This window comes from Pleurodeles waltl, chromosome 2_1, assembly GCF_031143425.1.
Source record: "Pleurodeles waltl isolate 20211129_DDA chromosome 2_1, aPleWal1.hap1.20221129, whole genome shotgun sequence".
NCBI classification, from domain to species: domain Eukaryota; kingdom Metazoa; phylum Chordata; class Amphibia; order Caudata; family Salamandridae; genus Pleurodeles; species Pleurodeles waltl.
In genome coordinates, this window is record NC_090438.1 from 860,400,783 (window position 1) to 860,420,779 (window position 19,997).

At 46.5% G+C, this 19,997-nt stretch overlaps 1 protein-coding gene across 1 annotated transcript in view; it reads left to right on the top strand.

Moving 5' to 3' along the window:
• The window catches only part of LOC138269465 (cadherin-9-like), a 783,906-nt gene that overhangs the window by 227,546 nt on the left and 536,363 nt on the right, over positions 1 to 19,997 (top strand). Inside the window, exon 2 of the mRNA XM_069218797.1 lies at positions 17,431 to 17,743. Within this exon, the coding sequence (XP_069074898.1) occupies positions 17,522 to 17,743 (222 nt within the window). The 5' untranslated portion in view covers positions 17,431 to 17,521. The remainder of the gene's footprint in view (positions 1 to 17,430; positions 17,744 to 19,997) is intronic.

Consider the following 19,997-nt stretch of genomic DNA (forward strand, 5'->3'; position numbering starts at 1 on the left):
CAATAACCATGTTTAAAGTTGTGTGATTATCTGCCAGTGCTTGATCAACATTTAAGTTCTCTGTGGTTACAATGTACTTAAACTCCTTGGGAAAGGAGTCAGGAATAACTTTCGGCCATTGTCTTGACACTCATTTATTAACTTTTGTAATTTCTTCAATCACATTTACCTTGGGAATCAGAAAACGGATCAAGGAATGATCCGTCCACAGTAAAGTTTGGAAGGGTTCACTGGTCAGAAATAGAGAATTTGTAAAGAGGAGACTCAACGTGCGATCAGCAACATGTGTTGGACCACTAACTGCTAGCCAAGAGTTACTAGATCAGAAATAAGCTGTGCTACATCAGCACTTAGAGATCTTTACCATGATAGCTGAAGTCCCCCAATAAAAGAAATTGTTAAGATGACAGAACATGGGTTGCAATATGTTCCGTTAGATGTTGACTAACATCTTTTTGGTTCTTGAAGCATGATACACTAGAGTACCTCTCGAACTTAGGGGAAAGTGCAAGTTTCAAAATGCATAGCTCAGCCCAGTCAGTGTATAAAGAGTGTATAAAAGAGACTTTGACTAAGTCTTTGGATCAATGGCAGTGCCCCCACCCGTCCTTCCTTCACTGTCCAGTCTGAATATACAATAGTTTTCTGGGAGTGCCAGCGTAATAGCTGGTAGAGTAGTGGAATTCAGCTAGGTTTCAGTAAGAAAACCAACTCAGGTGACAACAAGTCCCATGGTTCAATTGTATGCTTTGGCAAAGACCCGACTTTACAGAAAAGGCTGTCCAGGCATCTAAGGGCTTGGTGATATAAAGAAAGGGAAATAATTCTGAGTGAACCTGTGAAATTGTCCGCTGACGTGTAGTGAATAATTAGTCGACTGTTTACCCACTTACATTTCTCTAGTAGAATTATGGAGACAGTGACATTTACATTTTAGACAGGGTACTGGGCCTTCCAAGTGTTGTGGGAAAAAACGAATGCAAGGTGAAAACCTATGGAAATAGAGGTTGTAGGCAAATTATCAGTTTTATGTAAGACTTCAGAAGAATGGGTAATTCTGGTAGGATGACTGACCTCTGGTGTAAAAGATGCAGGGGCCTGGCGATGGTCGGGCGTGGACTGGTGCGGACAGACTTCCCTTTGGCGAGCCTTCGGGGCACCATCTGTGCGCACTGCAGGTGTCTGCTGTGTGCGTCTGCTGCACGCGCTCACACTTGCATATGCTTTAATAAATGGCAGGAGATTAGCAGCTAGACTGCTAACTCTGCACTTGTGGCAACAACAGGAAGTGAGATAATTAAAATTCCCCTTTCTCCACATGAAAATAAAAGGTAATTTCCAAACATACAGTTCTCTCAAGAGCCTTACCTTAAATGCCAGAAATATAAACAGCAAATGTAACAAACATTCCCAAACTAAAGAATCCACAATCACCAAAATCGCAAATTAAGGAATTAATTTAAATTCTAGATTTCATAGTTTAATATATTTGTATGAACTTCAAATTAAAATGAGTATTTACAAGCATGTTCAATGTTCACTTCTGTGACGTAAACCAGCTCATGCTTAAGCATCTCTTCTGTCTGTTTACAACCATAGGCCCTCAACATAAATGGGCAGAAAATTCCGACCCCTTGCAAACACCCCGGTTTACTCACGGATCAGAACTGGGAGTGGAGTCGAATTTATCACAGCTGCAAATTACCGTCCATGAGAAAGTCCATACGCCATTAAATTTCTTCGTATCGAACTAAAACTTAAAAGGTGAAAAAGGCCCATTCTTTTCCAGCATTTACAGGTTGTGATTACTGTTAGGACCCATTTTCAGGGCAAAACTTGTACTATTTATTGCACAAAATAATTTCAACTCCTGGTATGTAGAACCTTATCAGTGTGGTAAATATTGATACGTCTTCTGTGGCATTCATAATGAATACATATATTCAGTGAAATCTTAAATCACTTGTGGAAATTAAACCATTAATGACTGTAATACTCCAAAGCATAACAGTTACATGATTCGAACACTATTGAAATCAGAGCTAGTGATTCGAAATGTAGGGGGCATTTGAGACTGCAAAGCTCTGTTCATTACCCTGTACCTCTGGATGTCTTTCACACAACATTAACTCAGCCACTTCTACTTCTTCCACTTGTTGGACCTGGCTTTTTGACAGGGACATCCCCAAACTTTTTGCCTCCTTCCTCCTATTTTTTCTGACCTGTTGTTGTTGGCTTTTGACCTCTGGGCACTTTACCACTGCTAACCAGTGCTAAAGTGCATATGCTCTCTGTGTAAATTGTACTACTGATTGGTTTATCCATGATTGACTATTTAATTTACTTGTAAATCCCTGGCAGAGTGCACTACATGTGCCTAGGGCAGGTAGATTAAATGCTACTAGTGAGCCTGCAGCACTGGTTGTGCCACCCACCTCAGTAGCCCCTTAACCCTGTCTCAGGCCTGCCATTGCAAGGCCTGTGTGTGCAGTTTCACTGCCACTTCGACTTGGCATTTAAAAGTACTTGCCAAGCCTAGAACTCCCCTTTTACTACATATAAGTCATCCCTAATGTGTGCCCTAGGTAACCCCTAGAGCAGGGTGCTGTGTAGGTAAAAGGCAGGACATGTACCTGTGTAGTTATATGTCCTGGTAGTGTAAAACTCCTAAATTCGTTTTTACACTACTGTGAGGCCTGCTCCTTTCATAGGCTAACATTGGGGCTGCCCTCATACACTGTTGAAGTGGCAGCTGCTGATCTGAAAGGAGCAGGAAGGTCATATTTAGTATGGCCAGAATGGTAATATAAAATCCTGCTGACTGGTGAAGTCAGATTTAATATTACTATTCTAGAAATGCCACTTTTAGAAAGTGAGCATTTATTTGCACTAAAATCTTGTTGTGCCCTTCAATCCACGTCTGGCTAGGTTTAGTTGACAGCTCCTTGTGCATTCACTCAGACACACCCCAAACACAGGGTTCTCAGCCTCACTTGCATACATCTGCATTTTGAATGGGTCTTCCTGGGCTGGGAGGGTGGAGGGCCTGCCCTCACACACAGGACTGCCACACCCCCTACTGGGACTCTGGCAGACAGGATTGAACTGAAAGGGGGCTTGGTGCATTTCTTAGACACTCTTTGAAGTCACCCCCACTTCAAAGGCACAACTTAGTATAAAACAGGGCCTCTGCCCTACCTCATCAGACACTTGCTGGAGAAGAAACCTGAACCAGAAACTACATCCTGCCAAGAAGAACTGCCTGGCTGCTCAAAGGACTCACCTGTCTGCTTTCTACAAAGGACTGCTGCCTTGCTGTTGCCCTGCTGCCTTGCTGAACTCTTGTCTGGCTGTGAAAGTGCTCTCCAAGGGCTTGGATAGAGCTTGCCTCCTGTTCCTTGAAGTCTCAGGGCCAAAAAGACTTCTCTCTTTTACTTGGATGCTCCGTGCGCCGAAAATTTCGACGCACAGCTTGTTTCGTGGCGAGAAAAACGCCGCACTCCGACGCTGATCAACGCGACGCTCTGGGGACGATCGAAGATCCGACGCACGGCCTCGCAAGGACAACGCCGCCCGACCTCTAGAGGAGAAATCGACGCGACGCCTGCCGTGAGATGGTAATTTCACCGCGCAGCCCCGCAGATCGAAGTCTAGAGGAGAAATCGACGCGACGCCTGCCGTGAGATCGTAATTTCGACGCGCAGCCCCGCAGACCGACGCGCAGCCGGAGAACAAGCAGGAAAATCCACGCACAGACCCGGGACATCTGGTAATCCCCGCGATCCACAGAAAGAGACTGTCTACGCGCCGGAAAACGACGCCGACTTCCCCGCGTGGAAAATAACGACGCAAGTCCGTGTGTGCTGGGGAAAAATCGACGCACACACCCTTTTTCCACCTCTTCTCTTGTGGCCCTCTGAGGAGATTTTTTCACTCCCAACCAGGTACCTGTGCTTGAAAGAGACTTTGTTTATATTCTAAAGACTTAAGACACTTTCTATCACTTTTCAGTGATATCTTTACAAATTCGTATTGCAACTTTGATCATTTTGACCTGAAGATACCCAGATAAATATTATATATTTTTCTAAATACTGTGTGGTGTATTTTTGTGGTGTTATGCTATGGTGTTGTATGATTTATTGCACAAATGCTTTACACATTGCCTTCTAAGTTAAGCCTGACTGCTCGTGCCAAGCTACCGGAGGGTGAGCACAGGCTGATTTTGGATTGTGTGTGACTTACCCTGACTAGAGTGAGGGTTCTTGCTTGGACAGAGGGCAACCTGACTGCCAACCAAAAACCCCATTTCTAACATTGGTGATCAGCGGTGAGGATAGGACTTGTGTTTGTGCAGTGACATACAGTAGCTAAGTATTTCACTACCTACCCACAGTTGAAGGTCAACTTGATTTTTCATCTTTTTTGGCTTTTGGTTCTCTGATGTCCTCCTGGATATACTATTGATATTTTGGACTTTGGATTTTGGTTTTTGCTAGTAAGATCTTATCAGAATGGGATTGCTTACCTACTCATTCTTTGTTCGTACTGACCACCTCACTAAGGCTGACCTAAGGAAGCTTTGCAGACAATGGGGCCTTCCTGTAGCAAGGAGATCTACTAAAGCGGAGATGCTCCATCACTACATAGTCTGGGGGGAGGAAAGATGGGCAGAGAGAGAGGCAGCAAGAAACCAAATGACTAAGTACCCCTCAGATGAGGAGGAAGACTACTCAGATGAGGAGGAAGACTACTCAGAGTTGGACAGTGACCCAGAAATAGATGAATGGCTCCGAAGTCAAAGGCAACAGGAGCAACAATTAGAGGAGTATCTTGCAGAGGTTGAGGCAAAAAGACTCTTAGCCCTGGAAGAAGAAAAGATTGCAGCTCAAGAGCTGAGCTGTAAAGAGCTGAAACTGGAGGCCGGAAGGGCTGAGTCCAGTTCAGATGGTGGCAGCAAAAATCTTGCATCTGGTACTGCTGAAGAAGGGCACAAGCCCAGAGATGTGGTGCCCAACTTGAAGAAGGGAGTTGACACACCCCAGGCAGTTCAAGGGTATGAGGTAGTTCCCGTTCTGCACAGGGTCCCTGAGAAGGATTGGGGAACTGGCACAGGGAGTCATATTCCTACTGGGGGGAGGGACACTTTACTGACTCTAGCAGAGAGTGACAGAGAAAAGGGTTCCCCCCTGGTGGACGTCCTGGATATAGAGTGTAGAGACATCCCAGAAGAGTATGGGTTGAGTGTCAGGGACAGACAGATACTGTCTCACCAGTCTCAGGAGGGTGAAGTAGAGTGCTTTTCCAAGGTTGAGTTACTGGGTGGTTGGGTGAAGGGTACTGTGGTTAATACATGTGAAGGGCAGAATGATGTAATTGCTGGAGAGCATATGTCTGGTCCTTATTTTCCAGAGCTACGCCAACACCAGGTGGAGTGTGAGTTCTCTGACCCCAGGGAACTTACAATGGAGGCAGACTTCTGGGTGAGTACCAGAGAGTCTGAAGAGGCATTTGGGGGTGCTCCTGAAGGGAGTGGTCTAGGTGGTTCCCAACCGAGTGAGGTGGGAAAGGATTGTAGTGTCCCAGGTAGGTCCCAGGTCCTAGAGGGTTCCATGAGGGAACACCAGGAGGGAAGCCTAGCCTGTACCGTAGGGCCATCTTTTGAGGGAAGCCCCGCAGTGTCAGAAGAACTTGGGGGGGTGACTGTAGCCAGCATCCCAACAGTTCTGGTGTCTGGCAGTACCCCTCCTAGTGAGGGGGTGCAGAAGTCCAGACATAGGGTTGAGAGGGGGTTGCAGACCCCAGTGGAGGACCTTGAGAGTCAGGGGACAGCTCTGAGAGCAGAGCCCCCCAGGAATGACCCAGGTGAAACCGTTTCTGGTTTGGGGGAAACCCAGACTCTGTCGGATGGGCAGAGGTCGGGAGACCTGCGCCAACCAGACTCTTGTGTGACCCTTGGGGACGGTATGTCCCTTGTGGGGGGTGAGAGTGCCCCCCAGGAAGTCCTGGCATGCCAGGCAAAGATTCAACCTCAGGGTGGTGACTCTAGGTTGGATACCCAGGTTCAGAGGTTAAACTCTGACCTGGTGGGAGGTAGATGTGCCTCCCAAGAAGTCCTGCTGTGCCAGGCAATTGTCCAACCTCAGGGTGTTGACTCTGGGTTGGATGACCAGGTTCAGAGGTTAAACTCTGACCTGGTGGGGGGTAGGTGTGCCCCCCAGAAAGTCCTGGCGTGCCAGGCAATTGCCCAACCTCAGCGTGGTGACCCTGGGTTGGGGAACCAGGCTCAGAGGTTAAACTCTAACCTGGTGGGAGGTAGGTGTGCCTCCCTGGAAGTCCTGGCCTGCCAGGCAATGGTTCAACTTCAGGGTGGTGACTCTGGATTGGCTAACCAGGTTCAGGGGATAAACTCTGACCTTTTGGGGGGTAGGTGTGCCCCCCAGAAAGTCCTGGTGTACCAGGCAGTGGTCCAACCTAAGAGTGCTGACTCTGGGTTGGATAACCGGGTTCAGAGGTTAAACTCTGACCTGGTGGGGGGTATGTGTGCCCCCCAGAAAGTCCTGGCGTGCCAGGCAATTGTTCAACCTCAGGGTGGTGACCCTAGGTTGGAGAACCAGGTTCAGAGGTTAACCTCTGACCTGGTGGGAGGTAGGCGTGCCTCCCAGAAAGTCCTGGTGTGCCAGGCAGTTGGCCAACCTCAGGGTGGTGACTCTGGGTTGGATACCCAGGTTCAGAGGTTAAACTCTGACCTGGTGGGAGGTAGGTGTGCCTCCCAAGAAGTCCTGCTGTGCCAGGCAATGGTCCAACCTCAGGGTGTTGACTCTGGGTTGGATGACCAGGTTCAGAGGTTAAACTCTGACCTGGTGGGGGGTAGGTGTGCCCCCCAGGAAGTCCTGGCGTGCCAGGCAATTGCCCAACCTCTGGGTGGTGACCCTGGGTTGGGGCACCAGGCTCAGAGGTTAAACTCTGACCCGGTGGGAGGTAGGTGTGCCTCCCTGGAAGTCCTGCAGTACCAGGCAGTTGTCCAACCGCAGGGTGCTGACTCTGGGTTGGATAACCGGGTTCAGAGGTTAAACTCTGACCTGGTGGGGGGTAGGTGTGCCCCCCAGAAAGCCCTGGCGTGCCAGGCAGTTGCCCAACCTCAGGGTGGTGACCCTGGGTTGGGGCACCAGGCTCAGAGGTTAAACTCTGACCTGGTGGAGGGTCAGTGTGCCCTCCAGGAAGTCCTGGCGTGCCAGGCAATTGTTCAACTTCAGGGTGGTGACTCTGAGTTGAATGGCCAAGTTCAGAGGTTAAACTCTGACCTGGTGGGGGGTAGGTGTGCCCCCCAGGAAGTCCTGGTTTGCCAGGCAGTGATCCAGTCTGAGGGTACAGACCCTGGGCTGGGAGACCAGGTTCAGGGTGTCCCCCCGGACCTGGAGGGAGGGGCTACTGATAACAGTGCCCCTACCATGTTGTCTTCTGAGGAGGCCACTCCTAGTTGGAGGGTGCTGGACCCCAGAAGGGAGGGCAGGGGGAGGGAAGCCTCACCCCAGGCCCTAGTCCAACCTGAAGGTACAGGCCCCAGGTTGGAGGGCCAGTTGCAGGTTAACAGCCCTGCACTGGTGGAGGAATGGTACAGGGCGACTTCTGTAAGCACCCTGACCATGTTGGACTCTGGGGGTACCGCTCCAGGAGGGATGGTACAGAGCCCCAGAGGGGAGGACCAGGTTCAGGCTGTCATCCCTGACCTGGTGGAAGGGAGAGTGGTTAAAGCGTGCCCAGCACCTGGGGCTACCGCCCCCCACTCTCCACAGCCACAGTGGTTGGAGAGCTTTGAGAGGCCTGGGGCCTGGCTCTCATCCATGGCAGCTGTCAGTAACCACTGTGGATTGCTGTCCGGGTGGACAGAGTTATCCCTGGGGAGGGGACAAGTGTCACACCCCGGGGGTGGAGTGGGCAACACCACTGTGTTGGTCATGGTGGTACTATCCTGCTCCTGGGATACATCTGTGAGCAAAGTAAGGTTAGGTGCTGCACAGATGGGATCCGCAGGTAAGGAGAAAGGTTCCCCATGGGTTGGCTTAGTGGGCCCTGAGAGTATGGACAGAGTGATCCAATTGGAGTCAGGAAGGCGAAGAACTGGAGCATGCCCCTGCTGTTGTGGGCCTGGGTCCTTGTTCTGTCGCCTCAAACAGGGAAGTACATCAGGATAGTGGTTGTTCTCCCCTGGCTTTAGGCTGGTAGGGGGTCATGTTGGACCTGGCTTTTTGACAGGGACATCCCCTTTGCATCCTTCCTCCTATTTTTTCTAACCTGTTGTTGTTGGCTTTTGACCTCTGGGCACTTTACCACTGCTAACCAGTGCTAAAGTGCATATGCTCTCTGTGTAAATTGTACTACTGATTGGTTTATCCATGATTGACTATTTAATTTACTTGTAAGTCCCTGGCAGAGTGCACTACATGTGCCTAGGGCAGGTAGATTAAATGCTACTAGTGGGCCTGCAGCACTGGTTGTGCCACCCACCTCAGTAGCCCCTTAACCCTGTCTCAGGCCTGCCATTGCAAGGCCTGTGTGTGCAGTTTCACTGCCACTTCGACTTGGCATTTAAAAGTACTTGCCAAGCCTAGAACTCCCCTTTTACTACATATAAGTCATCCCTAATGTGTGCCCTAGGTAACCCCTAGAGCAGGGTGCTGTGTAGGTAAAAGGTAGGACATGTACCTGTGTAGTTATATGTCCTGGTAGTGTAAAACTCCTAAATTCGTTTTTACACTACTGTGAGGCCTGCTCCTTTCATAGGCTAACATTGGGGCTGCCCTCATACACTGTTGAAGTGGCAGCTGCTGATCTGAAAGGAGCAGGAAGGTCATATTTAGTATGGCCAGAATGGTAATACAAAATCCTGCTGACTGGTGAAGTCGGATTTAATATTACTATTCTAGAAATGCCACTTTTAGAAAGTGAGCATTTCTTTGCACTAAAATCTTGTTGTGCCCTTCAATCCACGTCTGGCTAGGTTTAGTTGACAGCTCCTTGTGCATTCACTCAGACACACCCCAAACACAGGGTACTCAGCCTCACTTGCATACATCTGCATTTTGAATGGGTCTTCCTGGGCTGGGAGGGTGGAAGGCCTGCCCTCACACACAGGACTGCCACACCCCCTACTGGGACTCTGGCAGACAGGATTGAACTGAAAGGGGGCTTGGTGCATTTCTTAGACACTCTTTGAAGTCACCCCCACTTCAAAGGCACAACTTAGTATAAAACAGGGCCTCTGCCCTACCTCATCAGACACTTGCTGGAGAAGAAACCTGAACCAGAAACTACATCCTGCCAAGAAGAACTGCCTGGCTGCTCAAAGGACTCACCTGTCTGCTTTCTACAAAGGACTGCTGCCTTGCTGTTGCCCTGCTGCCTTGCTGAACTCTTGTCTGGCTGTGAAAGTGCTCTCCAAGGGCTTGGATAGAGCTTGCCTCCTGTTCCTTGAAGTCTCAGGGCCAAAAAGACTTCTCTCTTTTACTTGGACGCTCCGTGCGCCGAAAATTTCGACGCACAGCTTGTTTCGCGGCGAGAAAAAAGCCGCACTCCGACGCTGATCAACGCGACGCTCTGGGGACGATCGAAGATCCGACGCACGGCCTCGCAAGGACAACGCCGCCCGACCTCTAGAGGAGAAATCGACGCAACGCCTGCCGTGAGATGGTAATTTCACCGCGCAGCCCCGCAGATCGAAGTCTAGAGGAGAAAACGACACGACGCCTGCCGTGAGATCGTAATTTCGACGCGCAGCCTCGCAGACCGACGCGCAGCCGGAGAACAAGCAGGAAAATCCACGCACAGACCCGGGACATCTGGTAATCCCCGCGATCCACAGAAAGAGACTGTCTACGTGCCGGAAAACGACACCGACTTCCCCGCGTGGAAAATAACGACGCAAGTCCGTGTGTGCTGGGGAGAAATCGACGCACACACCCTTTTTCCACGCACCTCTTCTCTTGTGGCCCTCTGAGGAGATTTTTTCACTCCCAACCAGGTACTTGTGCTTGAAAGAGACTTTGTTTATATTCTAAAGACTTAAGACACTTTCTATCACTTTTCAGTGATATCTTTACAAATTCGTATTGCAACTTTGATCATTTTGACCTGAAGATATCCAGATAAATATTATATATTTTTCTAAATACTGTGTGGTGTATTTTTGTGGTGTTATGCTATGGTGTTGTATGATTTATTGCACAAATGCTTTACACATTGCCTTCTAAGTTAAGCCTGACTGCTCGTGCCAAGCTACCGGAGGGTGAGCACAGGCTGATTTTGGATTGTGTGTGACTTACCCTGACTAGAGTGAGGGTTCTTGCTTGGACAGAGGGCAACCTGACTGCCAACCAAAAACCCCATTTCTAACACCACTACAACAATGAGGACTGCAAAATAGGTAATGTATAACGGCGTTCCATAAGTACAGCAAAGCCATATATCCCTTTCTGCCACTAAATTGTTTTACTCATGTGGGACAGCTTTGAAATGTATCTACAGTTTTTCACATGCATTGCCATCACTGGTTACCGATCATGATAATGCTGAGGTATTTGTAAAGGATATTGGACCTCCTTATTGCTTCCTAACATTGTCTATATGTTATCCTCCGGACCAGTTCGCTACTCCTTGAAGTTGTAGGCTAAAAGAGGCGTAAAATATAGACTTACATCTAGAAACACTCTTTCTGTCCCATTTGCTCTGCCACTGCTGTCCTGCCTTGTTCAGAGGCTTTGGCAAGTTCAGTGGAGGAATGCATTATGTGTAGAAAAATGTGCTCCAGCTCAGAGTTATGGCTTAATTCTAAAAAAAACAGCAAACAAGAAAAAAATATGTTCGAATTGGTTCCTTTCGAAATGCTTCGCAGTGGGGTATATTAAATGAACAGCGTTATTGTTTCAAGTTGTATTGAGTGCGGTGGACACAGACCGAACTCCCGCTGCTCTTGGATGTATTCAGCTAATGAATCACGGGGAGCAACTTTCTGTTAGTGCTGGCTCACTGCGTTTCATGTGAAAAAAAGGCAGTACGAATCAATAACTGAATTTACTGCTGGAAAATAAATAAGTGCATATCGCTGAAAATGCTGCCCGTGGGAGCTGACGGATAGTCTATCATTTAGGCTCAGTACATCAGAAAAGCAGAATGGGGCGCGGGTGAATCTCATTTGCAGATGCTGTAGCCGCGGCAGTTTTGCCTTCTCTGTGTGCTTCTGAGAGAAATGCAGGCGCGCAGGGTTATCCAGAGTGCACTGGGTTTACTTCAACAAAACAATAACCCCGCTCAAGCCCGTTCCATTTCAGTGCAGGAACAGTCAATTGGCTCCTGCGCCACACGGATTGGCATTTACGGTTTTTGCTGCTTAGTTGCATCCTAGCAAAAATGAAAGTGTTTCTCGTGCACATGGGGACTTCCTGACAGGAGTGTGCCATGTTTTAAGCTAAAGAACTCGAATCACAAAGAAGTTTGTGTGGCTTACTCTTTAAGTACTCTTATTTTACTGCTCCACACTAGTGAATTATTATCATTTTGTAAGTTTTACTTAGATATATAGATAGACGGATAGATACTTTTCATAGTAGTACAGTTTTATAAACATATACAATAAATGTGTTAATATATATATATATATATATATATATATATATATATATATATATATATTTCCACTTTCCTCTTGCCGTAAAATAGAGGATCAGCACTCCAAGGCGTGTATTCACTAAAGTATATTTGGAAGAAACAACAGGAACGCGTTTCGGCATTTCTGCCTTCGTCGGCCTGTTGGACAGTGCATTACAGTGCATTTTACATTCTATTGATCACACTATATAACAATTAGGAATTTATCAAATTTCAAGCTTCTCGTTCGTGGATAGACTTGAAAAAACACATTTCGGTTCGAATGATTCCAAACGATACGATCATGTGATAAGATATAAATTGTAAAAAAAGATGGAGTCCAACAGGCCGACGAAGGCAGAAATGCCGAAACACGTTCCTGTTGTTTCTTCCAAATAAACTTTAGTGAATACATGCCGTGGAGTGCTGATCCTCTATTTTATTGCAAGAGGAAAGTGGAAATTCTAGAACGCGGTGGTGCGCGGAATGTGTCAAGCACCACCAGCGTTTAGGTGCAGAGGGACCACGCCAAACTTGTGTTTATATATATATATATATATGTATATATATATATATATATATATATATATATATATATATATAGTTAGACCTGGCATCCTTGGTGTGGTCTCCCCTAACGTTTTGCCTCTGTTTCCCAGGTTGTTGATGTATGCTGGACTCTGTTTTTGCTGTTTTTGTTACCCTGAGCACTTTACCACCTGCTAAAGTGCAAGTGCTCCTATGTAAAATGTATGTGTAACTGACTTTCCATGATTGGCATATTTGATCTAATAACAAGTCCCTAGTACAGTGCACTAGAGGTGCCCAGGGCCTGTAAATCAAATGCTACTATTGGGCCTGCAGCACTGCTTGTGCCACCCACATAAGTAGCCCTGTAAACATGGCTCAGACCTACCATTTCAGTGTCTGTGTGTGCAGTTTTAAACAGTGGCGGCTCCTCAGTTTGGGAGGAGGAGAGTTGCCCCACCACCAGCAGTGGCAGCTGCAAAACATTTTGAAGAAAACAATAATAAACTATGTTTATTATCATTTTCTTTGAAAGTGGCGTGCCATGGGGTGATATGCACTAAGGGGTTCACAGCGCATGTGTGTTTGGTCAGCCATATCGGGCCGGCCAAAAAAACATGCTCTGTAGGCTCTTTCCAGCCCAGCAACACAGTTCCTGGACTGGAGAGAGCCTGCACAGTCTCCCAGTCTGCCTGGAAGCGTCTTGGCAGGATGCTCCCAGCAAATCCTGATGCTGCTCTGAGCAGCGTCAGGATTAGCACAGGGTAGGCAGGGAGCCTGTGCCTGCAGCTAGGAGCATCAAGGGACAGAGGAGTGGCAGAGGAGGTAAGTGTTTTTTAATTAAATAAAATGTTTATTCCCTCCCTCCCCCTGCGCCTCCCCGCCCCCTCCTCGGCCCGCAAGCCGCTACTGGTTTTAATTCAACTTGGCAAGTGTACCCACTTGCCAGGCCTAACCCTTCCCTTTTTATACATGTAAGGCACCCCTAAGGTAGGCCCTAGGTAGCCCCATGGGCATGGTGCAGTGTATGTTAAGGGTGGGACATGTACTTATGTGTTTTACATGTCCTGACAGTGAAATACTGCCAAATTCGGTTTTCACTGTTACTAGGCCTATCTCTCTCATAGGTTAACATGGGGGCTGCCTTTAAATATTATTAAAGTGCAGATTCCCTTTGGGTGCACATAGAAATATGAAGTTTAGGGTCTCTGAACGCATAATTTAAAAATACATCTTTAGTGTTTTCACTGAGTTACTGTGTGGTGCTAAAAATACTTTACACATTGCTTCTGAAGTTAAGCCTGCCTGCTCGTGCCAAGCTACCAAGAGGGGGTTAACTGAGTGTGATTTTCCTTTACCCTGACAAGAGTGAGGGTCCTGGCTTGGACAGAGGGTAACCTGACTGTAAACTGACTGCCAACCAAGGACCCCATTTCTAATATATATATATATATATATATATATATATATATATATATATAGTCGCGATCACCACTAGGTAGATAAAGTTAGGGCCATGTTCACAACAGTGACTGCCGCTCAGACACAGCCCTCGGGTCTGTGCAGTTTCTCCAGCCCAGCTGTTAAACACAGCCTGGCCAGAGAAACCTAAGTGCGCATGTGTGTTTGGCCAGCCTCAGATAGCCAACCAAACATACTTGAGCACTTAGGTGCACACTCTTGGCCTCCACCCTCCCACCTTCCGTGGCCCTGTCCCGCCCCTCCCTGTACTGTTGGCTGAGCCAGCAGATGAAAAATAAAACGATAGTGCAACTTTTGTTTTCCTTTTCAGCTCCTGGCTCCTGGACAGTGGGTGACCCTCCTTCGATATAGCAAAGGAGCTGCCCCTGCTTACCTATATCTTTAACACCATTTGATGAATCTTCATGAAATTTTCCAAAAAAATGCCCCTGTGATTGTTGTTGCACATGCAAAGTTTCAGAGTGATCCATCAAGCGGGGCCAGCGAAACAGGGGTATTCCAAAAAGTTATGTTTCCCATGTTAACTATTCCCATAGGACCATTGAACATGACTACAGCCCAAACCACTGTACTGAATTGCACCAAATTTAGCACAAAACTCGATTTTAGTATGCAGATTGTGCTTTAATTTATTTGGTGTAAATCTGTTCAGTAGTTTTTGAGATATTAAAGGGAAGACATATTTGTTAATCTGGGGCGCGGATCCTTAGCGATGTATTTGCGAATAATGATGAGCTTGTGTAGGGAAATGCACAGCTCTGATTGGCTGCCAACACTTCAAACCAGGAAGTTTTGGCAACCATCTTGGGACTCGACTTCAGCCGAGTCCCACTAACAAAATGTGAAAAAAAGGAAAAGGGGCCAGGTTAGAGACACCCTGACCCCTTAGCTCTGATGGTGGAGGGCTAAAAAGCAATTTTTTAAAATTGTTTCTGTGAGGCCCCCTGGGTGGGCTAGGTCCCGTGGGCATTTACATTTTTAATACGGAGGGGCCCTCTGTTCCACCCGCAGGTTCTGGGAACTGCCACCTCCCCTGGGCTTTCAAAAAATGAAACGTGGAGAACCGCCCCTCCACCCCACAGCCCAGGAACTACCACCTCCCCAAGCTTCAAACAATTGTAATGGAGGCCCCTCTGGGCCCCACCCACAGACTCGTGGACCACCACCTCCCCAGGACAAATATTAAAAAAGAAAAGGGGGTCTGTTTGGGACCCTCGCAGCCCTGGGGCCAACACTTCTCCAGGGCTAAATAGATTGTTGGTGGGGGCCACTCATCCCTCTCAAGGAGCTAATGATGGCCCTAGGGTCGGCCACTGCCCAGAGGTGGCTCCTGCTGTATCCTGGGGTGCGCAACCCTGGGACATAGCTTTTTGCTGTAGTTTTTTACTGCTGCTGCCAAGCCACAGCAAGCACTCTGGTCGCAGCAAGGCCCCTGCAGAAGGTTGAGAGCCAGCTGATGCTTTGGGAGCCTTCAGGCTCCCCCATTGGTGCCCAACATTGTGACTGGTTGCCCTGGGGGTGCAACCAGCTCACATGGCTGCGCCCCCTGGGATGGGGTTACCGGGGCCACCGGGTCCGAGAACAGCCCTGGGTAGGGGGGCCATGCATATATATATCTATGTATGCACACACACATTTATAGAAAACAGAGAACAAACGCTGTTCAACATGATGTACTCCAAAGAAAATCTGTTTACTAGTCAATCACCACAGACGCATTTCGGCCAAAGCCTTGCTCGCGTGACCAGAACACTGTGTCAAACCATCTTAAATAGTGCATAAACACAGGAGAAAGACAACACATCTCTCACTAGGTACATGAAAACTGCTGGTCATCTTAAGACATAGGCAAAATAACATGTAGCATATGTAGTAGTAGTATAAAGTGCTATAACCAAGTACATAGAAAGCCTATAATAAAGAGATTACAAATAGGATGCAACAAATAAATCAATAACAACAGTAAATTCGACAAGGGAAGGCGAGGCACAAAAACATACATTCTCTTAAGGTCTTTAACAGAGAAAAAAGGGTAAAATATCCATAAGGCACTAATCATTGCACATATGGAGACATAAACAAAATTATGAACATTATATAGATAATATGAAAAGTACATTGGTGAGAGCTAGGCAAAATAATGGCCAATTATACTATTGAAATCTCCTAAAAACTGCACAGTACCTGAAGATTGCCTTACGTCATCAAGATAATGGTGCCCATCTCATCACCAAAGGAATCTCCTTTCGTACTCTGCCATTGAACATACTCCCCTAAGGTTTTGTATTTTTTAAATATTTTATTTATTTGGCAATTTATTTTATATTTTGTTGGTGAATTATTACTAATTTTTAGATTTTACTTAGATAGATAGCTAGATAGATAGATAGACAGACAGATAGATAGATAGATAGAAGGCACCTGTTCTTAATTTTCTTGGAATGCTTCCCACTACATCTACTTACTTTGTCAGTCCAGGCTGCTACCTATTCATCCAACCATGCACTCATACATTCACCTGCCATTCATCCAGCCACCCATCTATACCCTCACTCACCAATGCATTTATCCAGCCATGCACAAAGCCTTCACCCATTCATTTTCAATGTATTCACTTTTCCATTCATTTATCCGGACTCTACTCATTTAACCATCCACATAAACACACCCGAAACTCGGGCTCGCTAATGCAAGAGTAAATGTTTCCACTTATAAAGAGTAAGACCAATATAATTTGTTAATGCTTGTTTTCATCAGCGACCAGAAATCCTCTCTTCCACCCCTTTTTGGACCAAAACCTGTTAAACAATATTCCTGTGATCGAAGTAGAAACTGTAATATTTTTTCATGAGTTGCATTGTCTTTGCGCCATGCAAGGGAGTGCAAAGGCGATGCAACTACTAAATTAGGTTTATCAAGCCACGCAAAGTCACCTTGCTTGGCCCTGAGTAGCTTGTTAAATCTAGAGTAACGCAATGCAGAGCAAATCGCTGTGTTGCGTGACTCTGCCCCAAGGAGTTGTTCCATGGGTGTTCCAACACATCCATCCACAGATTTTGGCACATTCACAGATTTGCCATTACTGGTAGACCTCCTGGGAGTGGGCCAAAATACTATGCTTTCTGGGGTGAGGCATAACAAGGAGAAACATGTTTATTTACCCTTGTTTTATCCTCCTTCTATGTGTTCTGGACTATGCAGCACACATCGAAGGAAGAAAATGCCTCAGATGATTGTGTTTCTGCAGGTTGGTGCCCCTTCCTGCCCAAAAACAATCCTGCCTCCAACCATGGTGGAAGGGTGTCTGCCTTGGCGCTATTCAGCCAAAAGGACACCAGCGCGAGTCTGTGGCGACAGTGTTAAATATGGTGCATCCCTAACCTTTCTCTTTTACGCAGCACTTTGCAGCAAGGTGGCTTGCTGCCTTGTGTGAAATCTTGATAAATGTGGCCCTTATTCTTAGATACTGGAGATGACGTTAAATCAAAGTTGCAAATCCCAACTTTCCACAACATGTCACCTAGTTAATCTCTGGTAACGCAAATTAAATTATGTGTAACAGTTTAATTTATATTTGCAGATCAAACTGATGTTTATGCATTTTGGGGTAGAGCGCTGGACTTACTAGCTCGGTTTCATTACAATTATTTGAAAGAAAGTCAGTGTTCTCAGTGAAATGTCTGTCCCTTAAAGGGCAATATTTTTACTGTTCATTCATTTACATAGCTTATGAATCAGTCCAGGCTGAAAAATATTTTTTTTATGTCCCTTTAACAGGTTACTCCGGAGTGGAATAAAAAGTTGGAATATTTGTGACTCCAAATAGACGCAATAGCAAGCTAACATCCCCGTGTAGCTCCTGCAAATAATGAGGACTTGCTTGCCTTTGCCATTAATCATCTGCGCCTTTATGGTTCACATGGGCCGCAGCATATATTTTCAAGAAAAGACTAGCAAGCATATTGACAGCCTGAAGGTGCTCTCTGAAGAAGGCGGGAAGGTGCTGCAGCGCAGCAAGCGGGGTTGGATGTGGAATCAGTTCTTTTTGTTGGAGGAGTACACAGGCACAGACACGCAATACGTGGGCAAGGTAAGAACTTTGGTACTTTTAATGCAAAAAGCGATATCACTTTTCATGAATTCGTGTTCTACAGAATCTGTATTACTTTGCCGTATAGTAACCTAGACTAACAGCAATGTCTTTCATAGGAGCAGCTCGCATGGCTGGGGCGGGGCAGGGGACGCGGAGGTGCTCGCGGAAAAAAGAATTATACAATAATATATTTTAAAAAAACTTACCTCTGCTCCCGCAGCGCACCTCACTCCTCTCCTGTCGCTGCTGCAGGCACAAGCTCACAGCCTTTCCTGCGCCAATCCTAGCACTGCTCAAAGCAGCATCAGGATTGGCTGGGAGTGCCGAGATGGCAGGCCAAGCACGTATGCGCTCTGAAGGGAGTGCACAGAGCACTCCCCTTGGCTCGTGACCACCAATGCCCCGCCCCTTTTACATGGAAAGGATAATAAACAAAGTTTATTATCCTTTCCGTGTAAAAGGATTTGCAGCGGTTGCTGTTGGCGGAGGGGCATACGACGCTCCCCTGCCCATATGGAGGAGCCGCGCCTGGTGTTTCTATCATAAAGTAAAATTAACTGACACTTGCTTGTAATTAAAGATCGAAGTGGGAGGGGCCTATTGAAATAACTACAGAATAGTTTTTCTTTTGCTTATGCATCTGGCCTCCACCCAAACATGCACTGACCCAATCTCCATTGTGCTCAAAGTTGCCATACTTTTTTTGTAATGCACTGGGGTCCAGATTTACAAATAATCTATATATATATCTATATATATATTTTAATTTACTTTCCAATCCAAAACTTGATTTGTGCTGGAAAGTTGCCTGAAAGGAAAGCAAAGCAACACAAAGCACTGCATTGTGCTACTCTGACTCAAAATGAGGGATCCAATGGGTGGATCATGGGTGTTCCCATGGAACAACCCCTTTTTTATGCAAAACCCTATTTACTAACAATATCCAGCACAGATAATACACTTGGCAGGGGCAGTGCAGGGGTCCCCGTGGACACCCCGTTGCGCTTTTCACTGTCTGCTATGCAGTGCTGTTGCACCCTTAGCACCACAACATTGCCGCAGGCTCCAATATGAGCCGGTGTCAGTATTGTTGGCTGTTCCCCACTGGGCCAGAGGGCAGCAACACCGTTATCTCCAGCTGACCCAGTGGGGAACTTGTAATGGGGCCCACAGGAAGGCAGCCTCTATATCGGCAACCTGACCACGGCCCGCCCCCCAAACTCAAAATGACCCCCATAAGGCTAACATTACACTGCTACATTTTTTCGGATGCATGGCAGAGGTGTTTGTTTCATGTAGGAATCACTATTCCCAGTGTAGTGCAGGACAGCCAGATTTACTAGCAGTTTGCTCTGTGTTTGAGTAACAAAAGTGATGACAACCAGCACAAAATGTTGTGTTTTGTTATTAACTTTCCATTGCAAAACTTATTTTGCACTGGAAAGTGACCTAATATTAATTTAAATCAGTGCAAAGTGCTGATTTCTTTTACTTATCATTGGGGGCGGTGTATATGGTTGGTACATAGGTGTTCCCATTCAACCATGCATGCCTTTTGACACAAAACCCTATCTACTCAAAAATCTGAGGCAGTGTTTTGCATAAAAAATTACAGCCACTTAAAAGCAGGCATTAAGAGAAAATATTAAAATTTCTCCTCTCTTTTCCAACTTTGCATTTGTGCTGCAGCTCACTGTGTTGGAAAAGTGTTAAAAGTTGTCTAGGCATAGTATTTTTTTCTGGAAGGAACTCTTCCAGTGCAAAGTCTATCCCAGACCCATGCACACACCCTTGCCCTGTGGTGCAAAAGTGTGTGCCTGGTGCTCAGCAGCAAAATTCTGAGGTTGGGCTTGGGAGAGAGAAACGTATCACTGTAGATATGGCGCTTTCCTGCTCTATCCTTCTCACACAACACAGAGCAGCATTTGTGGCTGCTGCATTGTGAGAGAGTTTAGCAAATCTGGTGCATAGTGTCTATCGTAAATCATATCCTAATGCAGTTTTACCAGAGTCCATTAAAATAAGTTGCATATTGAATTGTGATTCCCTGAATCTGAAGCTCATAATCATTGACTGGTCTGGAGGAAATAGATTCCTACTGGACGAATAAAGATTCATTTGTATTGTTCTGCTGCTGTGCCAGTAAACAGAAGGTCTAACCATGAATAGGTTCACAGGCTTTAGTAGCATTTCAAATAAATGTCTTTTAAATTGTGCACAGGCACTATTATTGCTTATGTATGAGTGTCAT